This window comes from Ceratotherium simum, chromosome 24 (assembly GCF_057802395.1).
Source record: "Ceratotherium simum simum isolate JZ-2026a chromosome 24, ASM5780239v1, whole genome shotgun sequence".
NCBI lineage: Eukaryota > Metazoa > Chordata > Mammalia > Perissodactyla > Rhinocerotidae > Ceratotherium > Ceratotherium simum.
This window is the reverse complement of record NC_141923.1, coordinates 13,804,440-13,826,391: the sequence shown is the minus strand read 5'-3', so window position 1 is coordinate 13,826,391 and position 21,952 is coordinate 13,804,440. Positions and strand designations below refer to the sequence as shown.

The window sequence follows — 21,952 nt, the reverse complement described above, 5'->3', positions numbered from 1 at the left end:
TCAATCTTTGAAAATTCACATATAATTTGAGGATTTTATGTAGACTGCTAATAACATCTTGTCAAGCAGAAGCTTTTAAACCAATAATGTAGATTCTGGAATTTAAATGTGAGTCAAACAATTGTAATTAAGATAAAAGACAATGGACAGGTACCACTAATCCACTCAGAGTAAGGAAAGAAACTACAAAAGAAAACAAGTTCCTATAGGATTGACAAGTAAGTGTTATGTTGTCTTATATAAATTTCTAAGAATTTTTTAATAGATTAATCCAGAACCTATATTGACTATCTAAATAATACCACAACTGCTGTTAAAATGGATGTTTTCTAGGAATTCAAATCTATAATAATTCAGTTAATAGCATACAGAGTTAAAACATTAAATTGAACATGAAACAGAATAAAATAAGTTGAATATCTGAAGCCTTAATAAATTTGATTTAAATACTTAGTGTTCCCTCCTTCACAAGGAACAAGTCAGCAGTACCGAAAAACTGATCTTATAGTTTTTAAAGTTGAAAAGCTCAGAAAAGACCTAAGATAAGAAGCCTGATTGCTCAGAAATTCCAACTATTTGTATTAAAGCAAAAAGTGTGACATGATTTAATTTTTGTGGCAACATTGAATTTTAATTTATGATACTGAAGAATTTTACTATATTCAACTTTAATTTTATCCTATATTCTCTCTGTTAACCAACTTTTCTAGATGCATAGAAAAGTGAAAGGAAAGAATTCAAGATAAAAACTCCCTACTAACCTGCCCCACAAAGTGTCGTCTTCTTACAGAGCTTCGACTATAAAGCTTAATGAGAAAAATAATCTCTTTTTCACTCTGTATAAGCGGAAAAATCATAGTCTCTCCCCACTTTACTCTTCCATTGGAGGCCTTCAGTAAGCGTGTCTTCTTCTTATAAATCAACTCTCCTGAGCTAAACATTGCCACCTTCACAAAAAAACCTAAAAAACAAGAAATTTTGATACATAAAATTTTTTAAATGCCATATAAAGATATATATCTATATATTATGTTTGTTGTAAAAATACAAATAAGCCACTTTTAAAGATCTGATGAGCTATTGCCATAACAGAAAACTTCTCTAGTAAACTTTGTAATTTTTATCACACTTTACAAATAACTACTGTAACCTCAAATGAATTTATTCTTCCTCTAACCTGAATGTCGTTAAAGACTGGAACGGCAGGCATAAATAACAAAGCAGCACACGTTGAAAAGGACTGTACAAACCAGAGGTGCCAGCTCTTTGGACAGCTAGGGGAATTTACTTCACAATTTTATGCGGGTAAAATTCTCTGCTTGAGACTCCAGAAGCTACACATACACCCACTAGAGAAAAATCTATTCTTTAAATAAATTTGAGATGTAGAGCTTCCAGTAATGGCAAAATAGTACAATAGGTTGTACAAACTAACCTTCCCATAGGGAACAATTACAAACTCTGGGAAAAATATAAAAAACAACTGTTCAGGACACTGAAGACTGACCAAAAGCAGGAAGAAATTGGAGGAGAGTCAACTCTTAAAAGATGGGAACGGTATTGGGCAAAATTCAGGTGTATAGAGCTTTGTCACCTAAGCACACTCCTGAGTCTGACTGATACACAGTGCCTACAGCTCAAGCAGAGAGTGCAGTCTGACAGATTTGAGTAGTCAGAGGATAGGGCTGGGGCTGCCAGGGCAGGAAGAGAGCGAGGAGGGGATTTCCAAAAGGAGGGAGCCGCAAAGAGAGGACTGAGACTGGCCATTAGATTTATAATATGGAGGTCACCAGTAAGCCTGATTGGCAGTTTTGATTAAAGGAACACCCCTGTTAACGTAATGAATTGCATCTGTAGATTTCTACTGTTGTCCTTGTTTCCTAGAACTAACCCTAGGTAGTCCTGGTAATTTATTCTTTTAATGCCAAGTTGGACTTTATTGGCTTATTTTTTATTTTATGATTTTTCCATCTATCTACATAAGAGATGGTAGTCTATAGCTACTTTTTGCATGTGCCATCCTTTCTGTTTTGATATCAAAAATATGTTAACTTCATAAAGTTACTTTTTCCATGCTCTGGAACAGCTTATATAGAATAGGAATTACATGCTCCTTGAAAGTTTGGTAGAATCTGTCAGTAAAATCGTGTTGGCTAGTGCTTTTATTAAAGGCAGTTCTTTAACTACCTTTACACAGTTACTGTTTTATTCAGATTCACTCTCTCTGGAGTGAATTTCAGCAATTTTTTTCCTAGAAAATCATTTATTTTATATAGATGTTCAAATGAACTGGTATAGTTATAAATGGTACTGCCTTATTATTATTGAATCTCTTCTGAATTTGAAATTATATCCTCTTTCTTGTTCAGAATATCATTCGTGTTTTCTTTTTGTTTGATCCAACCTACCATAGGTTCTATTTTAATGATCTTTTCAAAGAAAACGCTTTCCGTATTATTGATTATGTCCTCTATTGTTGACTCCACATTCATTAACTTCAACTTTAGCTTTAATTGCTTACTTCTCCTTTCCTATGTGTCTGCTGTTGTTTTTCTAGCTTCGTGAGCTCAACTGCATTTATTTTCAGTCTTGGTAGTTACAGTGGACATCCATTGCTTTTGCCTGCCTCCAGATATTTTCTCTTCTTCTAGCAGGAAAAAGAAGCACTCTTATCCCACTCTTAGCCCTTTAGATAGGACTGACCTCAAACCTCCAGCTTGAGGGGCAGCCATGTGAACCAGGCCTAGACAACCAAAGTACCAGAAACCCTGGTTGTGCCCAAAGGTGCAGGGAGGGAAAAGTGTTTCAAGGTGTGTGTTTGATATTTTTGCTTTTTTAAATTGTTTCTAGTTAGCAGAGTATCCAACAAAGGACACAGACCTGGAGAGAGGATAAATTATCTAGGCTGGTGAAACATCTGACAGCCCTCTGGACACTCAACCTATTTTAACTAAAGAGCTAAAGAAGGAATAGTATCAAATGCAGAGAGGTCACAATTGGATAAGAGTCAAGAGATCAGTGGATTAAGGTAGACACGATGGCTAAAATTTGAAATCCAATAAAGTACTTTTAAGTTAAAAGGTAAGTATTTAAGTTAAATAATAAAAGATAAGTATTTAAGTTAAACAATAAAAGTGAGATTTTAATCTCCATTGTAAGAAATGTAGGAAAAACTATCTTTTACTAATATTTTCTGAAGATTTCACTTCAAACCACTGATACACTTACTCAAAGTCAGAGGTGTTGAGGAGCTTGGGAGATACTGTGCCTCAAGAATCTGTAACTGAATTCTGCTATTTACCGCTTGAAAACAAGTTCCCAATTCAAGTTCTGCACGGCAAACCTGCATATCAAAAAAGAGTCATTTGGTAATTAAGAACAAAGTTTTGGGATATTTCAAAAATTCAAAAATAAAGACCTAAGGTTAGAAATTTTGAACCTACTGCTTTTTATTGACACACAAAGCTATACGGTGTAAGAGAAGGTTAAGATAAATGTCATGGATTCTGTAGATATGAGGTACTCACTTTCATGAACTCTGAAAGTACAAGTTACATCTACATACCGACCCCTCAAAATCAGGGAGACCAAAAGATAATTCAAATTAAAACCTAATTAAATTCCTAAGGAGTTTTACTAGAGAAAATGTCAGTGAAATAAACACCAAAAGAGTACACTTTCAAAAGACAAATGTAGCCTTTTGAATTACTTTTTAATAACATATAAAATATGATAAAAAATGTTATACGTGAGAATCATCATTATTCTTTCTAACTGTAGAAATCAGAGTAGATGTTACCAAAATCAGAAGACAAAGGATTACTGCAACGAACAGATGTGTGGATTAAGAGCCGAATTACTATGCTGAATGGAAGCAGGCCAAAGAAGAGAGTTGGCAAGAAGGAAGCTAATGAAAGTGACAAGGCAGGAAATAATAAGGAAAAGGTCAAAGAAAAACCCGAGGCAAACAATAAAATGAAGGAGATGCAGAAAGGGGGAACGTTAAAATGTGCTCTTCAGTACTGCGACTAACAGCAGAAGAAAGTTGGTAATTTGCCTGTGAAACAGAACACAAGCCAGCCTGCTTATGTGGATTCCAAGGTCCTTGGAGCGAAAAATAAAAGAGGGAAACATAAAGTTGTCCAAACACAAAAACATTACTGTCCACATGTTCAAAAGCAAAAGTATGGGAATAAAGCATGAACATAATGTTAACGGATCTCACTAGGGCTCAGCATAGACACAAAAGTCTTTGCTAGCACTGATTCCAACAAAGCTACAAAACAGGTGAATGATGCTTCAGTTGGTGTTTCTTTTTTTTTGGTGAGGAAGATTAGCCCTGAGCTAACATCTGTTGCCAATCCTCCTCTTTTTGCTAAGGAAGATTGGCCCTGGGCTAACATCCATGCCCATCTTCCCCTACTTTATACGTGGGATGCCTGACACAGCATTGCTTGACAAGCGGTGCGTAGGTCCACACCCAGGATCTGAACTCTTGAACCCCGGGCCACTGAAGCGCAGTGCGTGAACTTAACCACTACGCCACCAGGCCAGCCCCTTCATTTGATTTTATATTTGATAATTGCTCAGTATTCCCCAATAATTGGCTCATGGCTCATTAAAAAAGAACCTTTCTATGTACATGCCATTGACTGAATCTTGGGCATTGTCTTAAAAACATGATTCTGTGTTTTAAAATTGGTCATGCCTAAGAAATCAAGAGATAGACAGTGAAAAGCGAGTCACTTAAAAGTATAAACTCAACTGTTGAGGTTAGAGTCCCCCTTGAAAAGTCTAAAATGATGGTAACACGTGTCTATTTTAGCAAAAAATGCTGAATTCTAATCAATAGGTGAATGTATTGCTTTTGCTTTTAATCAGAATAAGAATGGATTAATAAATCTTTTCACATGAACTAATTCAGTAGCCATATATAAAATAAAACCCATGCTGAATAAAAAAAATGTTGCTGTCCTTGGCATTTTAAAAAATACACTTAAAAAATACAGTTACTGAGCCAGCCCTGGTGGTCTAGTGGTTAAGATTTGGCACTCTCCCCGCCGCAGCCTGGGTTCGTTTCCCGGTCGAGGAACCACACCACCCATCTGTCAGTGAACATACTGTGGTGGCAGCTCACATAGAGAACTAAAACTAACAAGTAGGATACACAACCATGTACTGAAGCTTTAAAATATAGATATATAGTTACTTACTGTTTACAAAACACAAAGAAAATCATGGATAAAAATTTTTTATTAATTTTTTTATTATGGTTTGTACCCACAATGTAATAACACTTATAAAAACACTTAAAGGTGGCAAAATTTTTCTTAGTGTTACATACTTGTAGAGTTCACTCTCATAAAACGGAGCAGCATTTGGTAAAGGGTTTACCATTTCTTTCTTGCCAAAGTTATTTCACAAATTCAATTTATGTTCCAGGATATTAATTCAGATCATGAAAAACTATTCAAAGTGGTTTTCAATCTCATAATAACCAAAATTAAAATTCCAGTCAACTAGTAGGTATGCATTAAGTGCATTTTTAATGAGCACAAAACTGTGGAAGATAGAAGATATGATCTCTGCTCCTGAATAATGTATCTTTTTTTTTCTTTCTTTTTTTTGGTGAGAAAGATTGCCCTGAGCTAACATCTGTTGCCAATCTTCCTCTTTTTTGGCTTGAGGAAGATTCATCCTGAGCTAACATCTCTGCCAATCTTCCTCTCTTTTGTATGTTGGGATGCCTCCACAGCACGGCCAATGAGTGGAGTAGGTCTGCGCCCAGGATCCGAACCTACGAACCCCAGCCACATAAGCTGAGCACGCAGAACTTGAACCACTCGGCCACGGGGCTGGCCCCCACAATGTATCATTTTTTAAAGAAAGGAAAACTTTATTGGTCTTCCTAGAATTGTTGACAGTGAAATGTTAAGCATACTTAGAGAAAACCATGATCTGATGATGTTTGAGAATATCTTCTTAGGTGGGGCAATACACGGCAGAGTTAAGAGAGCTGGCTCTGGAATTAGAATACCTTCATTCACATCCTGGCTCCCTAACTACTGGCTGTATGAACTCAGGCAAGTGCTTCAATGTCTTGGTCTCCACAACAGGGGTAACAAGCAGCAATCTCATAAGTTTTCTGTGAGCATTAAATCACTTAGGACCAAGTCAGTTGTATGGTAAGTCTCTACAAACGTCAGCTATTTCTGCAGGCAAACCTTGTCTCTTCCATATTATTCAACGCAGAAATTCGGGTTCTCAGGAACATACTTACATTACTATTTGTCAAGGTCAAGAACTTAGTACTGAAGAAATTATTAGCTCTATATGAAAGTTCTGCTGCTCATGGTGAAATAGTTGTCAGCGTGGAGGATGGGTATGTAAGTCTGGCTCTTTCAATGTCACAACTAGAATACCAATTTTCCTCCTCAACTCAGGAAACAAAGCATACTATTCTTGCTTTAGCCAATAATATGAAACATTCACATTCAGTCATATAAAATCACTGGACCAGCACAGCCCAAAAGCTCTTCTTTTAAGAACTACTTTGTCACCTTAAAATTTTTTGAAAGCAGGTAAAATATGAACTCTATATAAATTTAAAATCACAGAGATTTGACTTTTTATTATAAAAGCTTCTGAATGATTTCTATAAATGTTATCCCAACATAGAAACTACATAATTAAATTACTAGGGATTTCTAAACAATTTAAAGACAATGTCCACCTGGCTAGTTAAGAGAAACAAATATCAGATCTCAAAAATCAATCAGCACTATAGATAATCAAGCTCTTTACAAAAAACACCAGCTGTAAGAACCTCCATTCTACCCAATTTATGGACAGATATACAGCTTAGTCATGATTAAAACAACTTTCTAATCTATTTCAATGCAGTCTCTGATTGAGTTTGGAGTTGATGATTCTTTCTTGCTTTTACTAAGTTATCAGCTATTAAAAAACTAAAAAAAAATTAATTAATAATTTAAAATTCTTCATACTTCAGGGTTATTTTCCCTTGAAGAATGAAACATTAATAAAAAATGTACTAGAAAAAGGTAACCCTAAGGTTATTTCCCAATGAAGAAAGAAAATGGGCTCTGTCAACCTTTTATCAATTATTTTAAAAATATTATTAAACAATAACATTGTTATTACTATTATTATTGCTTCTTGAGAGCCTTCCTGATCCTCTAATATATTCTAGGGGTTCAAATTACACTCCAACAAAAACTCACCCACTAAATGATTCTAAAAGTATGAAATACTTTTAACATTACATACTACTATCACTTACAGAAATTTTTGAAAGTGGTGTTATTTCCAAAGAGTAATCCATTTCCTGTGTGCTAAGAGTTCTGAGTGATAGTGAGCATTCTCCAATGGTTTTCTTCCTGGGAGTCTGGGTTTGAATCTTAAATACAAGCTTTACAGTTTGTAGATTTTGGAGTTTAATGGCAAATACAAAAGTTTCCATATATTCAATAGTCTAAAAAAAGAAAATACAAAATATATAAATAAAAGGACTGGAAAAAAAGGGTGATATGCCAATACAAAATAAACAAAAATAACATTTTATAATCTAGGAAAGGTAGATTTAATTTTTTTACAACAACAAAAAATATTTTTTAATATAAATGAAAATGAGAATGGCCATGAATTATTTTTCCAGAATTTATCCTGGATACTACCTTTCTTACTTTCACAAATCATCCTTTTAATTACTTAGTCAGGAATTCAAGTCAATATCAACACCAAGTTCACCAGAATATAGTTTTTTCCCTTTCTGAAAATGAGGGTGTTTTCCATCTTTGGTTCTGGAGCATCTTTCCTGCCATTCACAATTCTTCAACAGTTAAAAAGAGTGGTTCGAGAATCTCATGTGAGCTCTCTCAGTACCCGAAATCTAACTTGTTCACGTTAAGAGACTTGAATTATTTCTTTAAAGGAGCTATTCTTTGTCTAATGTTCTTCCCATCTACGTGAGGCTTCAATTTCTCTTTTGGTGATGTTCGTTCCACTCTTTCCAATCTCAAAATCAATCTCCTTGATAGAGAAGACAAAGGAAAATATAAATTTAAAGTTCTACCTTCTCTTATAAGCATCCACCCCAGGTAGCAAGTCAGTGTCTTCCATGCTCGGAATATTTTCAAATGTTCTTTTTGTTACTTTTAATATTTTTAAAACCTTGGTTTACCATGGGCTAACACCCTTTTGACACTAGACTGTTCTTTGCTATACACTTCCTTCTTTCCATCTTTACAGCATCTGTTCAAAAAGGAGCTTTTTTTGCCTTTTGAAAAGGCAAAATAATATCAATATTTTAAATATTGTGCCCAAATTTCACTTTTATTATAATTGCTTATGTCTGTGTAGTCAGAATTGTGTCTCTGAGAACTTCCCAACCACTTAAGCTATCTTTTTCTTTCAGAGTCTCAAACCATAGGATCACACCAATAATACAGTATACATAAAATGTTTAATTTTTAAACTCAGATGCAATGAGCTTACAAATGAAGCAAGTGTGCTGGTTTACTTCACATTTTGCCACAATAGGGGTCTTCCCAAACAACCTGATAAATAGTAATAAAATTTAAAAGTAAGATTCCATGCAAGTTTCAACGGGAGAACATTTTTTTCCTAACTTTTCCTAAGCTAACTTAGTTTTATTTGAAAATCAAAAAGCAAAATTATTTAACTCAGGAAGTATTCATCTCTGAGTGTCAGGATTATAACCAGAGTTAAGATTTATTTCCATCTAGACTTTCTATAATCCACATCTTCGTAAAGTGAGATGCTAATACAAATACATCAATTTTGATTACTGCCTTTTCACTTACTAAGAACATTTTTCCATTTCCTTAAACACTCTTCCTAAACATTATTTCATAGCTTCCTAGTACTCTATCGCTTGGTGTTATGGTTTGAATCGTGTCCACTCAAAAAGATATGTTGAAGTCCTAACCCCCAGTAACTCAGAATATGACCTTATTTGGAAATAGGGTCATTGAAGATGTAATTAGTGAAGTTAAGATGACGTCATACTGTAATAGATAGACTCCTAATCCAATATGACTGGTGTCCTCATAAGAAGATGGCCACGTGAAAACACAGAGACACAGGGAGAACGCCATATGAAGATGGACGCTGAGATGAGAGCGAATCCAAGGAATGTCAAGGAATACCAAGGATTGCCAGCCATCACCAGAAGCTAGAAGAGCATGGGACAGATTCTCCCTCAGAGAAGGAACCAACACTGCTGACACCTTGATTTCAGACTTCCGCCAAAACTGCGACAGAGACATTTCGGTTGTTCTAAGCCATCTAGTTTGTGATACTTTGTTACAAAAACCCTAGGAAACTAATACACTTGGTATGCCATGAGTTTTCTCAACCATTCTCCTATAGGAGACATTTAGATTGTTTCCAATTTTTCCACTATGAACAGAACTGCCAAGAATACTTTACATATATATACACTTTTTTGTGTTTCAGATTATTTCCATGGAACAGATTCCAAGTAGAATTACTATGATAAAAAGTATAAATATGTTAAGGTTTTGATGTGAATTGTCAAAATAATTTCCAGAAAGTTGTGTGTTCTAGAGTACTTGTAAAATTTTTCCTAATTTTAATAAGCAAAAAAAGAAAAAAATGAAAGATTGAAAAGAAAAAGTAACATGTAATTTAAATTTGTATTTCTATGATTACTAGTGAGAATAGATTTTTTTTCATGTTTATTAGTCATTTGAATTACCTTATTTTTACATATGTTCTTATAGAAGATACCTTTCATTTGCATGGAAAAATACTAACCTTTCAATCCATATCAGCAGATAGAAATGAAGATATATTTAAGTTAATGTGAAATCTAGAATCTATAAAACCAAACTCAGAATTCTAAGTCTTCCAGCTATCATAATTGGAAGTATTCAAAAGAAACTAATTGTAATCATGCCATTATTTCTCAACGCCAAAGTAGGGTGGGGGGAGAGAGGATGAAAATATAGACATTATTTTCCTTTCATACAAAAAAAGTAGTTTTCTTAGATATTATTCATTTTCTACATATTTTAGTGATTCAGATTTTCTTTTTAAAATGTATGAATACTGGACAATGAAATATCAAATATTTTTGAGGCTCAAAATTGTCTTTAAAAAGCAAGGGATACACAATTTGTAGTTTCCCCAAAATAAACCACTTTCTGATTCCAATTCTTTACATGGGTTAAAGTGACAAATACGAGAAAAACATAAAAAGAAATTCAAACACAAACAGCTACTTACACTGGAGGCCTCCTTGGCTGAAGATCTGAAATGCACTGGTTTGGGTAATGTTAGTATTCCTTTTATAGAAATAGTAGGAGTGTCTCCATAACTAGAGGGCCAACTTAAATCTCTGCACTAAAAAAATTAAAAATACGTTTGAATTTTACAAAGGACACTGACAATATAAATATTTGATGTATTTCTTGAGTTAATGACTTCAGATAAAAACTATAACAGTAAACTTGAGTCCACTGAGACCTCTTGTTTCATCTACATTAAAATAACTTGACATTTAACATTCTAGACACCATGTCAATTTCCTTCTTGAGGTTAAAAACAAATAAACTTCCATCACACCTACAGATTTATTTTCTTTAGATTCTTTATTAAATACTATCTTCTGCAAAATACTGAAGAACCCTAAATTCCAAAGAAGGTATTGGCTCCATTCTCCAGAAGAGAGCAACAGCAGATGCTCATAATGTCTAAATATTCAACTTTGTAAGAAAAGTTGGTATTAACTAATTAACTTACCCGTAAAACTGTGATCCAGATCTGTTCTACTGAAGAATTATAAAACACTTTCACATTCAATCTCCCAAATTCTCTTTCATCTCCTGATAGAGTAATTGTATCTGAATTGTACAAGGACAAAGATGTTTGAAATGCTAGGCAATCTTTCTAACCCAATCAAGCTTTGATACAATCCAATTTTAAGAACACAATTAAAAATGCTACAATTTTTTTAATTGCCAATTTAATAAGACAAAAATCACACTTCAATGTTTTTATTGAAGTGCTAGGGGGAAGATATACCATAAAAAGTACACAGCTTAAAAACTTAACCTAATTATACCCTGAGGGATTTACGTTAAAACTAAGAAAAACCTTCCCATATAACATTGATATGGGTTAATACTGTATGTTTCAGGAAGTTCCTTCACTAATATACTTTAAAACAAACAAAAGATATTTAACTGCCTCCCTTTTTTTAAAGATGCATTCATGCCTGAACACTAAAAAATGGACCATCTGATCTGTGTACTCATATGCAGATAACACTGCCAATGTAGATATAATCATCTAGAGGTTTTTTTACCTTACCATATGTACTTTCAAATTAATATTGGGTAGAAATAATTCCCTTAAGAATATAAAAATAGGATACTTTATTCCTTACCCAGGCTTCTGTTACTCCCCTGAGAATTTTTCCTTGACGAAGAACTACTGGGCATACTGGACAATGAATCATGTCTCTACAAATAAAATTCTTCTTTAGTCAGAAATTGCATATCAAATTTTAAGGATTCTGAAATTTATGCCCCAATACCCACCCTAGTAACAAACTGCATGCTAACCATTCTGACAGTGTTACTGATCAGAATTTCCCACTTTTAGACAGTAAAGAGGAAAAAAGCCTTTTGCGTGGTTATCAGAAAAATCTTAAATATCTTAATATGGGAAAGCCTTTGCTGTTCTTGGTTTGGTTTTGTAATAAGGAGGAAGAGAATTACTGCTTATATTTCACACTTGAAAGTACTAATAAAAATCAGAATATATTTGGAAGTGCCCTGTTACCTAAAAACCTGTACAGCAGCGGTTATCAAAGCATGGTCCCTGTGGTCCAGGAGTCTCAGCATCACCTGGAAACATGCCAGAACTACAAATTCAGGCCCCACTGCAGAGCTACTGAACCAAAAGCTCTAGAGATGAGGCCTGGCAATCTGTATTTTAACAAGCTCTCCAAACAATTCTGATGCATGTTAAAGAACTGGTGCTATAAAGAATTAAGTTTGCAAAAAATTAACTCAACGGAGGATAATTAAGGATTATTTAGAACACACTTCCATTTTAACAAAATATATGTTTATACATTCACATGGGAAAAAGTCCACAAACATATATAACAATATTTTCATAGTGCTTCTACTCTCAATTATAGAAATATAGGTGATTTGTCATTTTACTTTGCTTAAGTCTACTTTCTAATTTTTTAATAATTATCACGGTTTACTTGTATTAAAAAAGAAACACTTTTTTTAAATATCAAAAAATTCTCAATTCTATTTCAAAAATAGGAGGATACTGTGTTGATATTAATGAATAAAGTCTTACATCTCAATAGAAATACTAACCAGGTAATTATGTTCAATAAGGAAAGTTAAATCAATAAGCTCTTTTAACTACATCATTTTAAATTCCAACTGCCTCAAGACTGCCTGAGCGCACACCAACTGAGAGACATAGGGTTCACAAAAATACAAACGAAAGAAAAAATTACCGCCTTCCAGTATTCAACCGAGAGCCTCCTAAAATAATGCACATGGGAAATGCCAAGAGTTTATAAGGCAGATAGTAGAATAGATACATCTACAAAAGATACACATGTTGTTCCTAATTCACACATTTTTGAATTTTTAGCTTGAAAATAAATTATCACATATAATTAAATTTACATAAATAATTTACCTGGATGAACCGCTGAGGTGAACTGGTAAGATCAAACATAGACCTGCTCAGCCCAGGGGAACCGGGAAGTTTGTTGGGCCTTAAATCACAAACTACAAAGGGACATAAGAAAATTACTTATTTTTATAGTAAAGAAGAAGAAACACTGGAATTCTACTTAATTACAATGAACTAAATCTCTATAGCAATATATCATGAATATTATATACAAGTCTATTTAAGAGAGAAAGTCTTCTAGTGAAGTTAAAAAGATTTTTTTTCAATTATTTTACTTTTATTTGAAACAGAAACCAACATAAACAAACAACACATTTTCATATCCACATCAAATAACGTGCAGGGAAAATTCATTCTTTCTGCTTACGCTACTCAATTCTTCATCCCAGAAGAATAATCTAAGAGGATGTAAGTCCTCTGTGCTGAATGCAATTCAACTATTTAATGAGCACTTATTACATTAAAAAAAATCAGTGCCGTGCTCCCGTATTTCTAGTTTCCCTCCTAAAGTGTAAAATCCTTGAAGAATAGAATCTGAATACTAATTGTGTGTTCTAGTGCAGTGCTGAAATAAATACTGAAATAAATACTTCAGCTTTATTTTCAGTACTTCACCCTGAATTCAGTGGTTAACTATATATATCAAAAACCTGAAAAACAGTGAGAATTTTTTGAATCAGATATGTAAAAGATAGACTATAACTGATACGGTCTCAAATATGAAACTGAGAAAGTTCTAAACTCATTTAGGCATTTTCTATTTTCTTTGTTTATATTTCTAATCATATCATGAGTTTCCAAATTCATCATTTTCACTGAACAGGGCAGAAAAGAAAAAAGCTAGTAAATATTTGTTGCAGAATTTATGAATGGACAGATGATATATAAAATATATACAAAATAATCTGAAAACAAAACTTCTTTCAAAAAAGGACCAATAAAATGGAATTTGGAACTACCAACACATATAACTCAGTAATCTTTCAATTTTTACATTAGATATAATACCTTGGAAAAGTCATGATGTTTATCACATCACTTCTAGAGCCTGCTTTTCTCTTATTTTTAAATTGTTTTTCATAACATGAATCATTTCTTCCAGTGTCTTAGATTTCATTTGATTTTTACATTTGTTATTTGACTTTTACATTTGTTAAAGAGAAACATAAAGAGGAGAAAAAAAAATTTTTCATACCTGATCCATATGGTCTCGTTGCTTCTGAACGAGGAGGAAAGCGCCGACTCAGATCAGGTGAAAGGTGCTGATACATATAGAATGGGTTATACACGTCATAGCTGGGTACATGCTGGAAGGAACTGGCAAGTTCTACTTTTCGATCTCCAAAAGATGCTCTGGCAGATCCTGAAAGCAAGTGTTTCTCAAGTTTTACAACATCCTTTTCTTAGAGTTATTAGCCAACAGCTGGTGCACCCAAGGCAAAGGCAAAAAAATTTTGTCTCGAGTAACACTGAATCACATGCACGTGTATCTAAAAAAATAAGCACACATTTACTGAGCTCTAACTGGGAGAGATCAGCCATGAACCCTGCTCTCAAGACAGCCTGGTAAATTTTTGGCATTTTTCTTTGCCCCATAGACAATTCTATATTTTGTGACCTAAGTTTCCTTTTATTATTCTACTTACACAAAGAACATCTTTTAAGTAAGAAGATTATCTTTTTTTTGGAGATGCACTCTTTTCATAAAGACACAGAACATTTATGAAAACTGACTACATGCTGAGATACACAGAGCAAGTCTCAAAAAATTTTAAAGGATTGAAATCATATAGAGTATATTCTCTAACCACAATGCAATAAAGTTAGAAATCAAATAACAAATTGAATAGGAAATATTTATATCAAAATTAAAAGGACCAAGAAGAACTAAAAAGATAACCTTTAAGAATAAAAACAAGACTGAAAGATTTGCTCTACTGGACATTAAGAACAGAACATTGGCACAGTCACAAGATCAGTGGAACAGAACAGAAGGCCCAGAAAGAGACACCTATTTTATGGACACTTGATTTATAATCAATACGGCACCGCACAACAGTGGGGAAAGAATGGTCTTTTCACTAAACGGTGATAAGGCAATTAGACATTGATATAGGAAAAAAACCTTCATTCCAACTAAACATATTCACAAAAAACTAATTCCATGTGGTTTGTAGATCTAAAGTAAATGTTACAGGCAAACCAATAAAACTTTTATATTTAAGTAAATTTATAAGGCAGTTTTCACTTCCTTAGGGCAAGGATGTACTTCTTAAATGGAATATAGCACTAATAATAAAAAATTTTAATAAACTGAACTACATTAAAATTGAAATTTTCCATTTGTCAAAAGACTATTTAAGAGAGCAAAAAGGTAACCCATAGAGTGGTTGAAGAAGATATGTGCAACAAATATAACTGACAAAGGGCTCATACCTAGAATATACGAGGAACTCCCACAGATCAATAAGAAAAAGACAGACAAGCCTATATATAAACTGGCTTAAGACTTAAGCGGGCACTTCAGAAAAGAAGCTACCCAATTAGTCAATAAACACGACCTGGTGCTCAACTTCATTAGTCATGAGGGAAATGTAAGTTAGAACGTCCATGAGATACTACCACACACTCACGGGAATGGTGAAAATTAAAAAGCCTAACAATAGCAAGCGTTAGCAAGAAAGTAAAGCAGTGTGAACTATCATTATCTGCTGGTGGGAACATAAATTGATACAATCACTGTGGAAAACAGTTTGGCAATTTCTACTAAAGCTGAAGATACTTATACCCTATGACCCAACAATGCCATTCTGGGACATACACACAAGTGAAATGCTTGCACATGTGCACCAAGAGACAAGTACAAGAATGTTCATAAGCATCATTATCCATAATAGCCAAAAACTGGAAAAAACTCAAATGTCTATCAACAGTAAACTAGGTAAACTGTAGTATATACTTACCACATAAAAACACCTTTTAGTATGCTATACACAAACACTACTGTCTATCATGTTATTTAGGTTACAATAGAACAGATATACACTTACTGTACAAATATGAAAACAAACTGAAGCTACTAATAATTTGAATGAATCTCACAAATATAAGGTTGAATGAAAGAACTCACAACAAAAGAATACATACTGAATATGTAATTTCATTTACATAAAGGTCAAAAAACAGAAAAAACGAAACTACAACATTTAGGGATACGTGCTTAGGTAATAAAAAGTAAGAAAAGCAAGAAAGTGATGATTATAACCTTTGGGATACCGATGACTCTGGAGTGACTGAAAAGGGGCAAGACGGAAGCTCTGGGGTTGCTGGTAACTGTATCTCTTTACTAGAGTGGGGACTATACACATGTTTTGCTTTGTAATAAATCACTGACCTGTATACTTCTGTTTTGCTTTTTTTTTTCATATGTGTTTTATATTTCACAATTTAAAAAGGATAGATCAGATTTCCTTCAAAGCTAATAATCACACTGGAAATAACATATAGACATAAAGGTTTTTGTTTAAATTATTGGCATGTTTTAATTCTTTTTGTCCCATCTAAAACAGAACCCCCAGTACAAGCTAATATTTTCTGAATTAAGCTAAACAATAAAACAGGTGGCTTCACACTGAGTTCAGAAAAGTAAAATAAAATATGGGATTATGAGGTGAGATTTTATCCTCACCCTGGTTCAAATAACTATGTGTACAATCCAAGCACGGTACATAGGCAGAGGGGTGCCAAGAGGGAACTATGATGCCAGAGAGCCTAATAAGGAGCCTGTACCCCTTCAAAGCTAACACTTAAATCCTTCAGCACACAAACACTGCTACAAAAGTCTGTTTATGGTAACAAGAACAGCATTGTCAGGAGTAGTAGCACCAAAGAGGACTCAGTACCTTTTAGGCTATATCTAAAAAAGAATATTCTGATTTCAGTTTTCCTTTACAAGTAAGCCACTAGAAAATTTCAATTTTCCCCTCAAACACTATACTGTAATACTGTTTTTAAAGTTCATAATGGGACCTTTCAAAAATACTGTACATTAAAATTCCTCTACAGAAAGAGCAAAACATATAAAAGTGAAACGTAAAATTAAAGATATTATATTAAAGACATAAAAGAGCAAAACAATAGCATTTAAATAGTGCATGTTGATTTTTAAACCCTGTCATTCTATTGTTTACCTTCAAGTTCTCCCAGATGTGAAGGAGTTCCTTGCGTCCTGGGCTGAACATAAGATAACTGAAACCTGGGCACCACAAATGGTACTTCTTTGCCATCAGATGGTAATTTGGAAAGTAAATAATCCTCAGTACAGCCAACCTGAGGCTTTATAGAAACAGAAGTCAATGGAGGTGTACAGATAGTCGTATTTTGACTATTTGAGACTGTTGCTTTAAAATCTCTTTCCACGGAAACTGCATATAAAAGAAGAAAAAAGAAAAGGAAAAAAATCAAAAAATGCATGTAGATTTATATATAATAAACTAACTTAGCATGCTTTGATACTTATTTAATCATTTTAGAAGAAACTGCTGATACATACACTACTCTTGGGTCCTATCAAGCACTTCTGGAATCTAATTAATTAATTAATTCTGTCCAGCCAATATTTGAGCAATTAATATACTACTGCCAAAGTATATTAACTTATAATGGTAAAAGCAGTTTTTAAAGAGTCTCATTCCCAAAAAAGAGTTAATAGATGGAAAACAAGTTTATTTTTCAGTTAATTCCACAACATTTTCAGGTAAAATCTAGTCACCTAAAAATATTCCGAACAAAGCAATTCTTATTGTCAAAACTAATGGTTAATATCAGTCTTAGATACATAAAGCAATTATGAAAAGTTAAAGGTCTCCAAGTCTACAAAAATCTTCACCAAATCACCAAACAAAATGTACACTGACCTTAATATAATAGCAACTCTCCCTGGCCTAGCTTCTCTGACCTATTTTGTCCACTCTCCAGAACCGTATGTGATTCTTAAGCTGTGTGACTCAGGATGGGAAGGTAAAGGATACCCAGAGTTAATCTTTACGTGTAATTAGTATTGTCTATAGACTGAATGAAGGTACAACTACTATTGTGTAGGAATTTATGAAATTTTTTAATGTAAAAAAAGAAGGCTTTATACTCCAATATACCAGCAAGCTATGCTCTAAACTAAGAAATACAAGAAGGAGCCAATGAAAAAGAAAGTTCCAGTCATAACTCTGAAAAGATGAGGAAACCATGCGATAGAAAGGGAATCTCCAGGAGGCCTTGATAAATGTGGGTTTTGATCAAGTTAAATGGGTTTTTCTCCATTTGTCATTCATTCACAACTGGCATTTTTTGGCGGGGGTGCAGGGGGTGAGGAAGATTAGCCCTGAGCTAACATCCCTTGCCAATTCTTCTTTTTGCTGAGGAAGATTGGCCCTGGACTAACATATGTGCCCATCTTCCTCCACTTTATATGGGACACTGCCACAGCATGGCTTGACAAGTGGTGCGTCAGTGCACGACCGGGCTCCGAACCTGCAAACCCCAGGCCACAGAAGCGGAGCGCACGAACTTAATCACTATGCCACCAGGCCGGCCCCCACAAATGGCATTTTTTAATGCACTGTTCATAAACTGGAAATTAAAACATTTGCCAGAATGTGCCATCCCCCAAACACACCCAACACTTGTCTTCTCTCCCTGCCTTTGCCTGTACTATTTCATCCACCTGTAACCCTCATGTCCAAGCCTCACCTTCTCTTACTTCCTTCTTCCCACTCAGCTTGCTAAAATCTTCTTCAGACTTCCATACCAAATGCCATCTTATTTGTGGTGATGTCCCAGGGTGTCTCTTGGGCTGAATTCATCTTTTTCTCCCCTATGCTCCAGGGTACTTTAATACTTACCTAGTGTGCCTTATATTTACGTTTCTGCCTTCCCCCATGAAGTTAGGAAACATGTCTCATTTCTCTTTATATTACAAAATGCAAAAAATAAAGAAAACATTAAATAAATGTTTGTTGAAGTCAAAACAAAGCAAAACTCACAGTTGTGCTTTTCTGTTTCACCATAGAAACATCCTTTACAGCAACTCTTTATAAATTCTGATGCCATTACATTCAATTTCCAATATCCAGCAAAAGATACAAGCTTCTAATTGTAATATTAATCTGTTGGCAGAATGGGAAACAAGTTAAAATGATCATGCTTGATGCAATTAGATATCACAAATAAACCATATTATCTATCTTTCTAAGACATTCAAATGCTTAGAGGAAGATAGATTTTTGTTCCTATATGTAATTTCGTATAACCTAGGTTCCTTATAAGTTATTAAAATGACATGCTTAAAAATTACTAAATGAACAATCTCAATGTTAAATCTGAAAAAAAGAAAAATTCCACTCTCAGTTTTCTCTTTTCCTGGTATACCTAAATTCATGTCCAAACATAATTTGAAAGATAATATGGCACTCATAAACAGTGTGAGAAAAATTTCACTTCCTCCAAATCAATTCTTTTGATAATCCAAGGCCCTATAATGAGGGCCAATAAACAAATAACTTCCTTCTTTATGAGTCAGTTTAATGCTTAGAATTATGCTAACAGAAAAATATATCTTAAACCCTCCATCACACACACACAAAAAAAGACACCAGCTAACTAAACCACAAATAAGCTACAGTGGAAAATAAAGGGACTCTGTTTTAAATTTACCAGGAAGACAAAATTGTATAAGAACTTCATGTCCAGTTGCCCACCTTGGTCTCAAAGACTTTGTTCCAAATGCACTCTCTTCATGTATGCCTACTTAAACTCTGTACATTTTCACGGGAAATTTCAAATGTATACAAAAGAAGATAAAACAGTATAACAAAACCCCTAATACCCAGACTAAACAATTATCAGCTCAAGGAAAATCTTAATTCATCTCTACCTCCCCACTCACCCTGACCTTTGGATTATTTTGAAACAAATTCCAATCATAAAATTTCATCCATAAATACTTAAGTAATTATCTCTAGAAGATGTGGCAGAAGGACTCAGAAGGTAACTTCAAGGGGCAGTCACTGACTAAAGATGGATCAATTCGAATATCAAAACAAATAATAACTGTAATGGATTGTAACATATCAAATATTTCTAAAAGGTACTCTTTTTTTTTAAACATAACCATAATAGCATTATCACATCTAAAAAATGTAATATAATCAACTACCCAGTCAGTGTTCAAATTTCCCCAACAGTGTCAAATTTTTTTTATAGTTGTTTTGTTCCAATCAAGATCAAAATTTGGATTGTTTCCAGTCTTTTGCTACTAGAAATAGTGACACAGTAGCTTTGTGCACACATATTTTCAGATATTTCCCAGTATATATCTGTAAGACAGATTCCTAGACATAGGACTACTGGGTCAAAAGGTAAAGATATGTGTAATTTTGTTTAATATTGCTAAATTTCTCTCTGAAGTTGTACCATTTTGCATTCCCAGAAGCAATGCTTGAGAGTACCTATTTCTGTCACCAACAAAGTATTTGTCAAAATGCTGGACTTTTGCCAACTGGATAAAAAAAAGGACATGATATCTTGTGCTGTTTTAATTTGTCTCTCTCTTATCATAAGTGAGGTTGGGCACCTTTCCATATAAGGCTAATCTGTATTTGTTTTGATCAACTCACTGTTATCTTTTGCCCATCTTTCTATAAAGTTATTGGTCCTTTTCTTCTTCAGTTTTAGAGGATCTTGATATATTTGAGAGATTAACCCACTGTTCATGATATCAGTGGCAAACATTCTTTCAGTTTGTCACTGTCTTTTTACTTTGATTATGGTGCTTTCTGTTATGCAAAAGAAAGAGAGAGAGTGTGTATGTGTGTGCATACGTATGTGTATATATGTGCATATACACATACATACATATATAAGTGCATACACACACATAATGACACGTATGTCATTATATTTATCTATGTTTTTTTCTTTTTGTTTCTGGATTTGGAGTCAGAGTAAACTTTTCCCCATCCATAGGTCATAAAAGATTTTACCCATGTTTTCTTCTAATACTTAGTATGGTGTTATTTTCTATACTAACATCCTGGTGTAGAGATGGATCCAAACTCATCTTTTCCCAATTGGCTATCCCAGTATCACAAATATCACATTAAAAATTTCATATTTTCTCCATTGATTTTAGGGTGCTGCCTTTATTACAGACTAAATTTCCACATGCAGTTAGGTTTATTTCTGTATTTTCTATTCTTTTCAGTTGGTCTGTCTATTTCTGTACCAATGCTATATTTTTTTTTTTTATAAAGGTTCATAATATGTTCTAACATCTAGCAGGTCCAGCCTCCCATCCTTACTGATCTTCAATTTCAGGGTTTTCCTACCTATTCTTGCTTGTCTGCTCTTGCAGATGAACTTTATAATCTGTCTAGTCCTAGGAGGCAAAATCTGTTGATACTTTCACTGGGATAATGTTAAATTTATAAATTGTTTTAGAAAAAACTGACATCCTTACGACATTGAGTCTTCCTACCCAGAATGTGGTATATCTTTACATTTGTCCAAGTCTATATGTGTATGTTTGGGAGTTTTTATAGCTTTTCATCATATAAATTCTGAACTTTTCTTGCTAAGTGCATGCCTGTAAAATCTGTTTGGCCATCAAAATAGCATCTTTTCTTCCATTATATTTTGTAAGTGACTTCTGTTTTAAAAATTTATACATTTTTAAAACACTTTTCAGGCCCAGTTTAGAGAATGCATTCCTTGACCACCCAGATCATACTACTTTCTCTCACCTCTAAACATCTAGTGAATTAAAAAAATTTTTTTTTACATTTTTCTTGATATTTCATGAGACCTGTTCTATTTCCCCTGCTAGAATATCAACCATTCAGAAATAATATTGTTCTCACTTTCTACTTAACACCCAGCACCCTGTATGATGCTGGGAACACAGCTGGAACTCAGCAAATATGTAGTTGATAGATAAGGAAACAAAGAATAATAATTAGCTCATATTGTAACATACTCATCAAACCACACTTCTGACCCCAGTCAGCTTGCAAATACTTTACATTAATCATGAAGGGAATGTGGGAGGACTGGTTAAAAATGATTACTACTTCTGGGGGAAAAGTCCTCAAAGTTGATAGCCTTGAGTCTTCCAAAATGAGCTGGGGAAGATGGGGGAGGGATGCAGAAAAGGAAACAA

The 21,952-nt window shown here is 33.9% G+C and overlaps 1 protein-coding gene across 3 annotated transcripts in view; it reads right to left on the bottom strand.

The window, feature by feature from the left end:
- The window catches only part of TC2N (tandem C2 domains, nuclear), a 37,949-nt gene that overhangs the window by 4,302 nt on the left and 11,695 nt on the right, over positions 1-21,952 (bottom strand). For all 3 annotated transcript variants that reach the window (XM_087448040.1, XM_087448041.1, XM_087448039.1), the window contains exons 2-11: positions 18,780-18,902; positions 16,932-17,165; positions 13,937-14,104; positions 12,745-12,836; positions 11,456-11,531; positions 10,810-10,910; positions 10,294-10,410; positions 7,304-7,495; positions 3,229-3,343; positions 762-961 (exon numbers count right to left, since the gene is read on the bottom strand). In XM_087448040.1, the coding sequence (XP_087304166.1) occupies positions 762-961; positions 3,229-3,343; positions 7,304-7,495; positions 10,294-10,410; positions 10,810-10,910; positions 11,456-11,531; positions 12,745-12,836; positions 13,937-14,104; positions 16,932-17,165; positions 18,780-18,846 (1,362 nt within the window). In that variant the 5' untranslated portion in view covers positions 18,847-18,902. The remainder of the gene's footprint in view (positions 1-761; positions 962-3,228; positions 3,344-7,303; positions 7,496-10,293; positions 10,411-10,809; positions 10,911-11,455; positions 11,532-12,744; positions 12,837-13,936; positions 14,105-16,931; positions 17,166-18,779; positions 18,903-21,952) is intronic.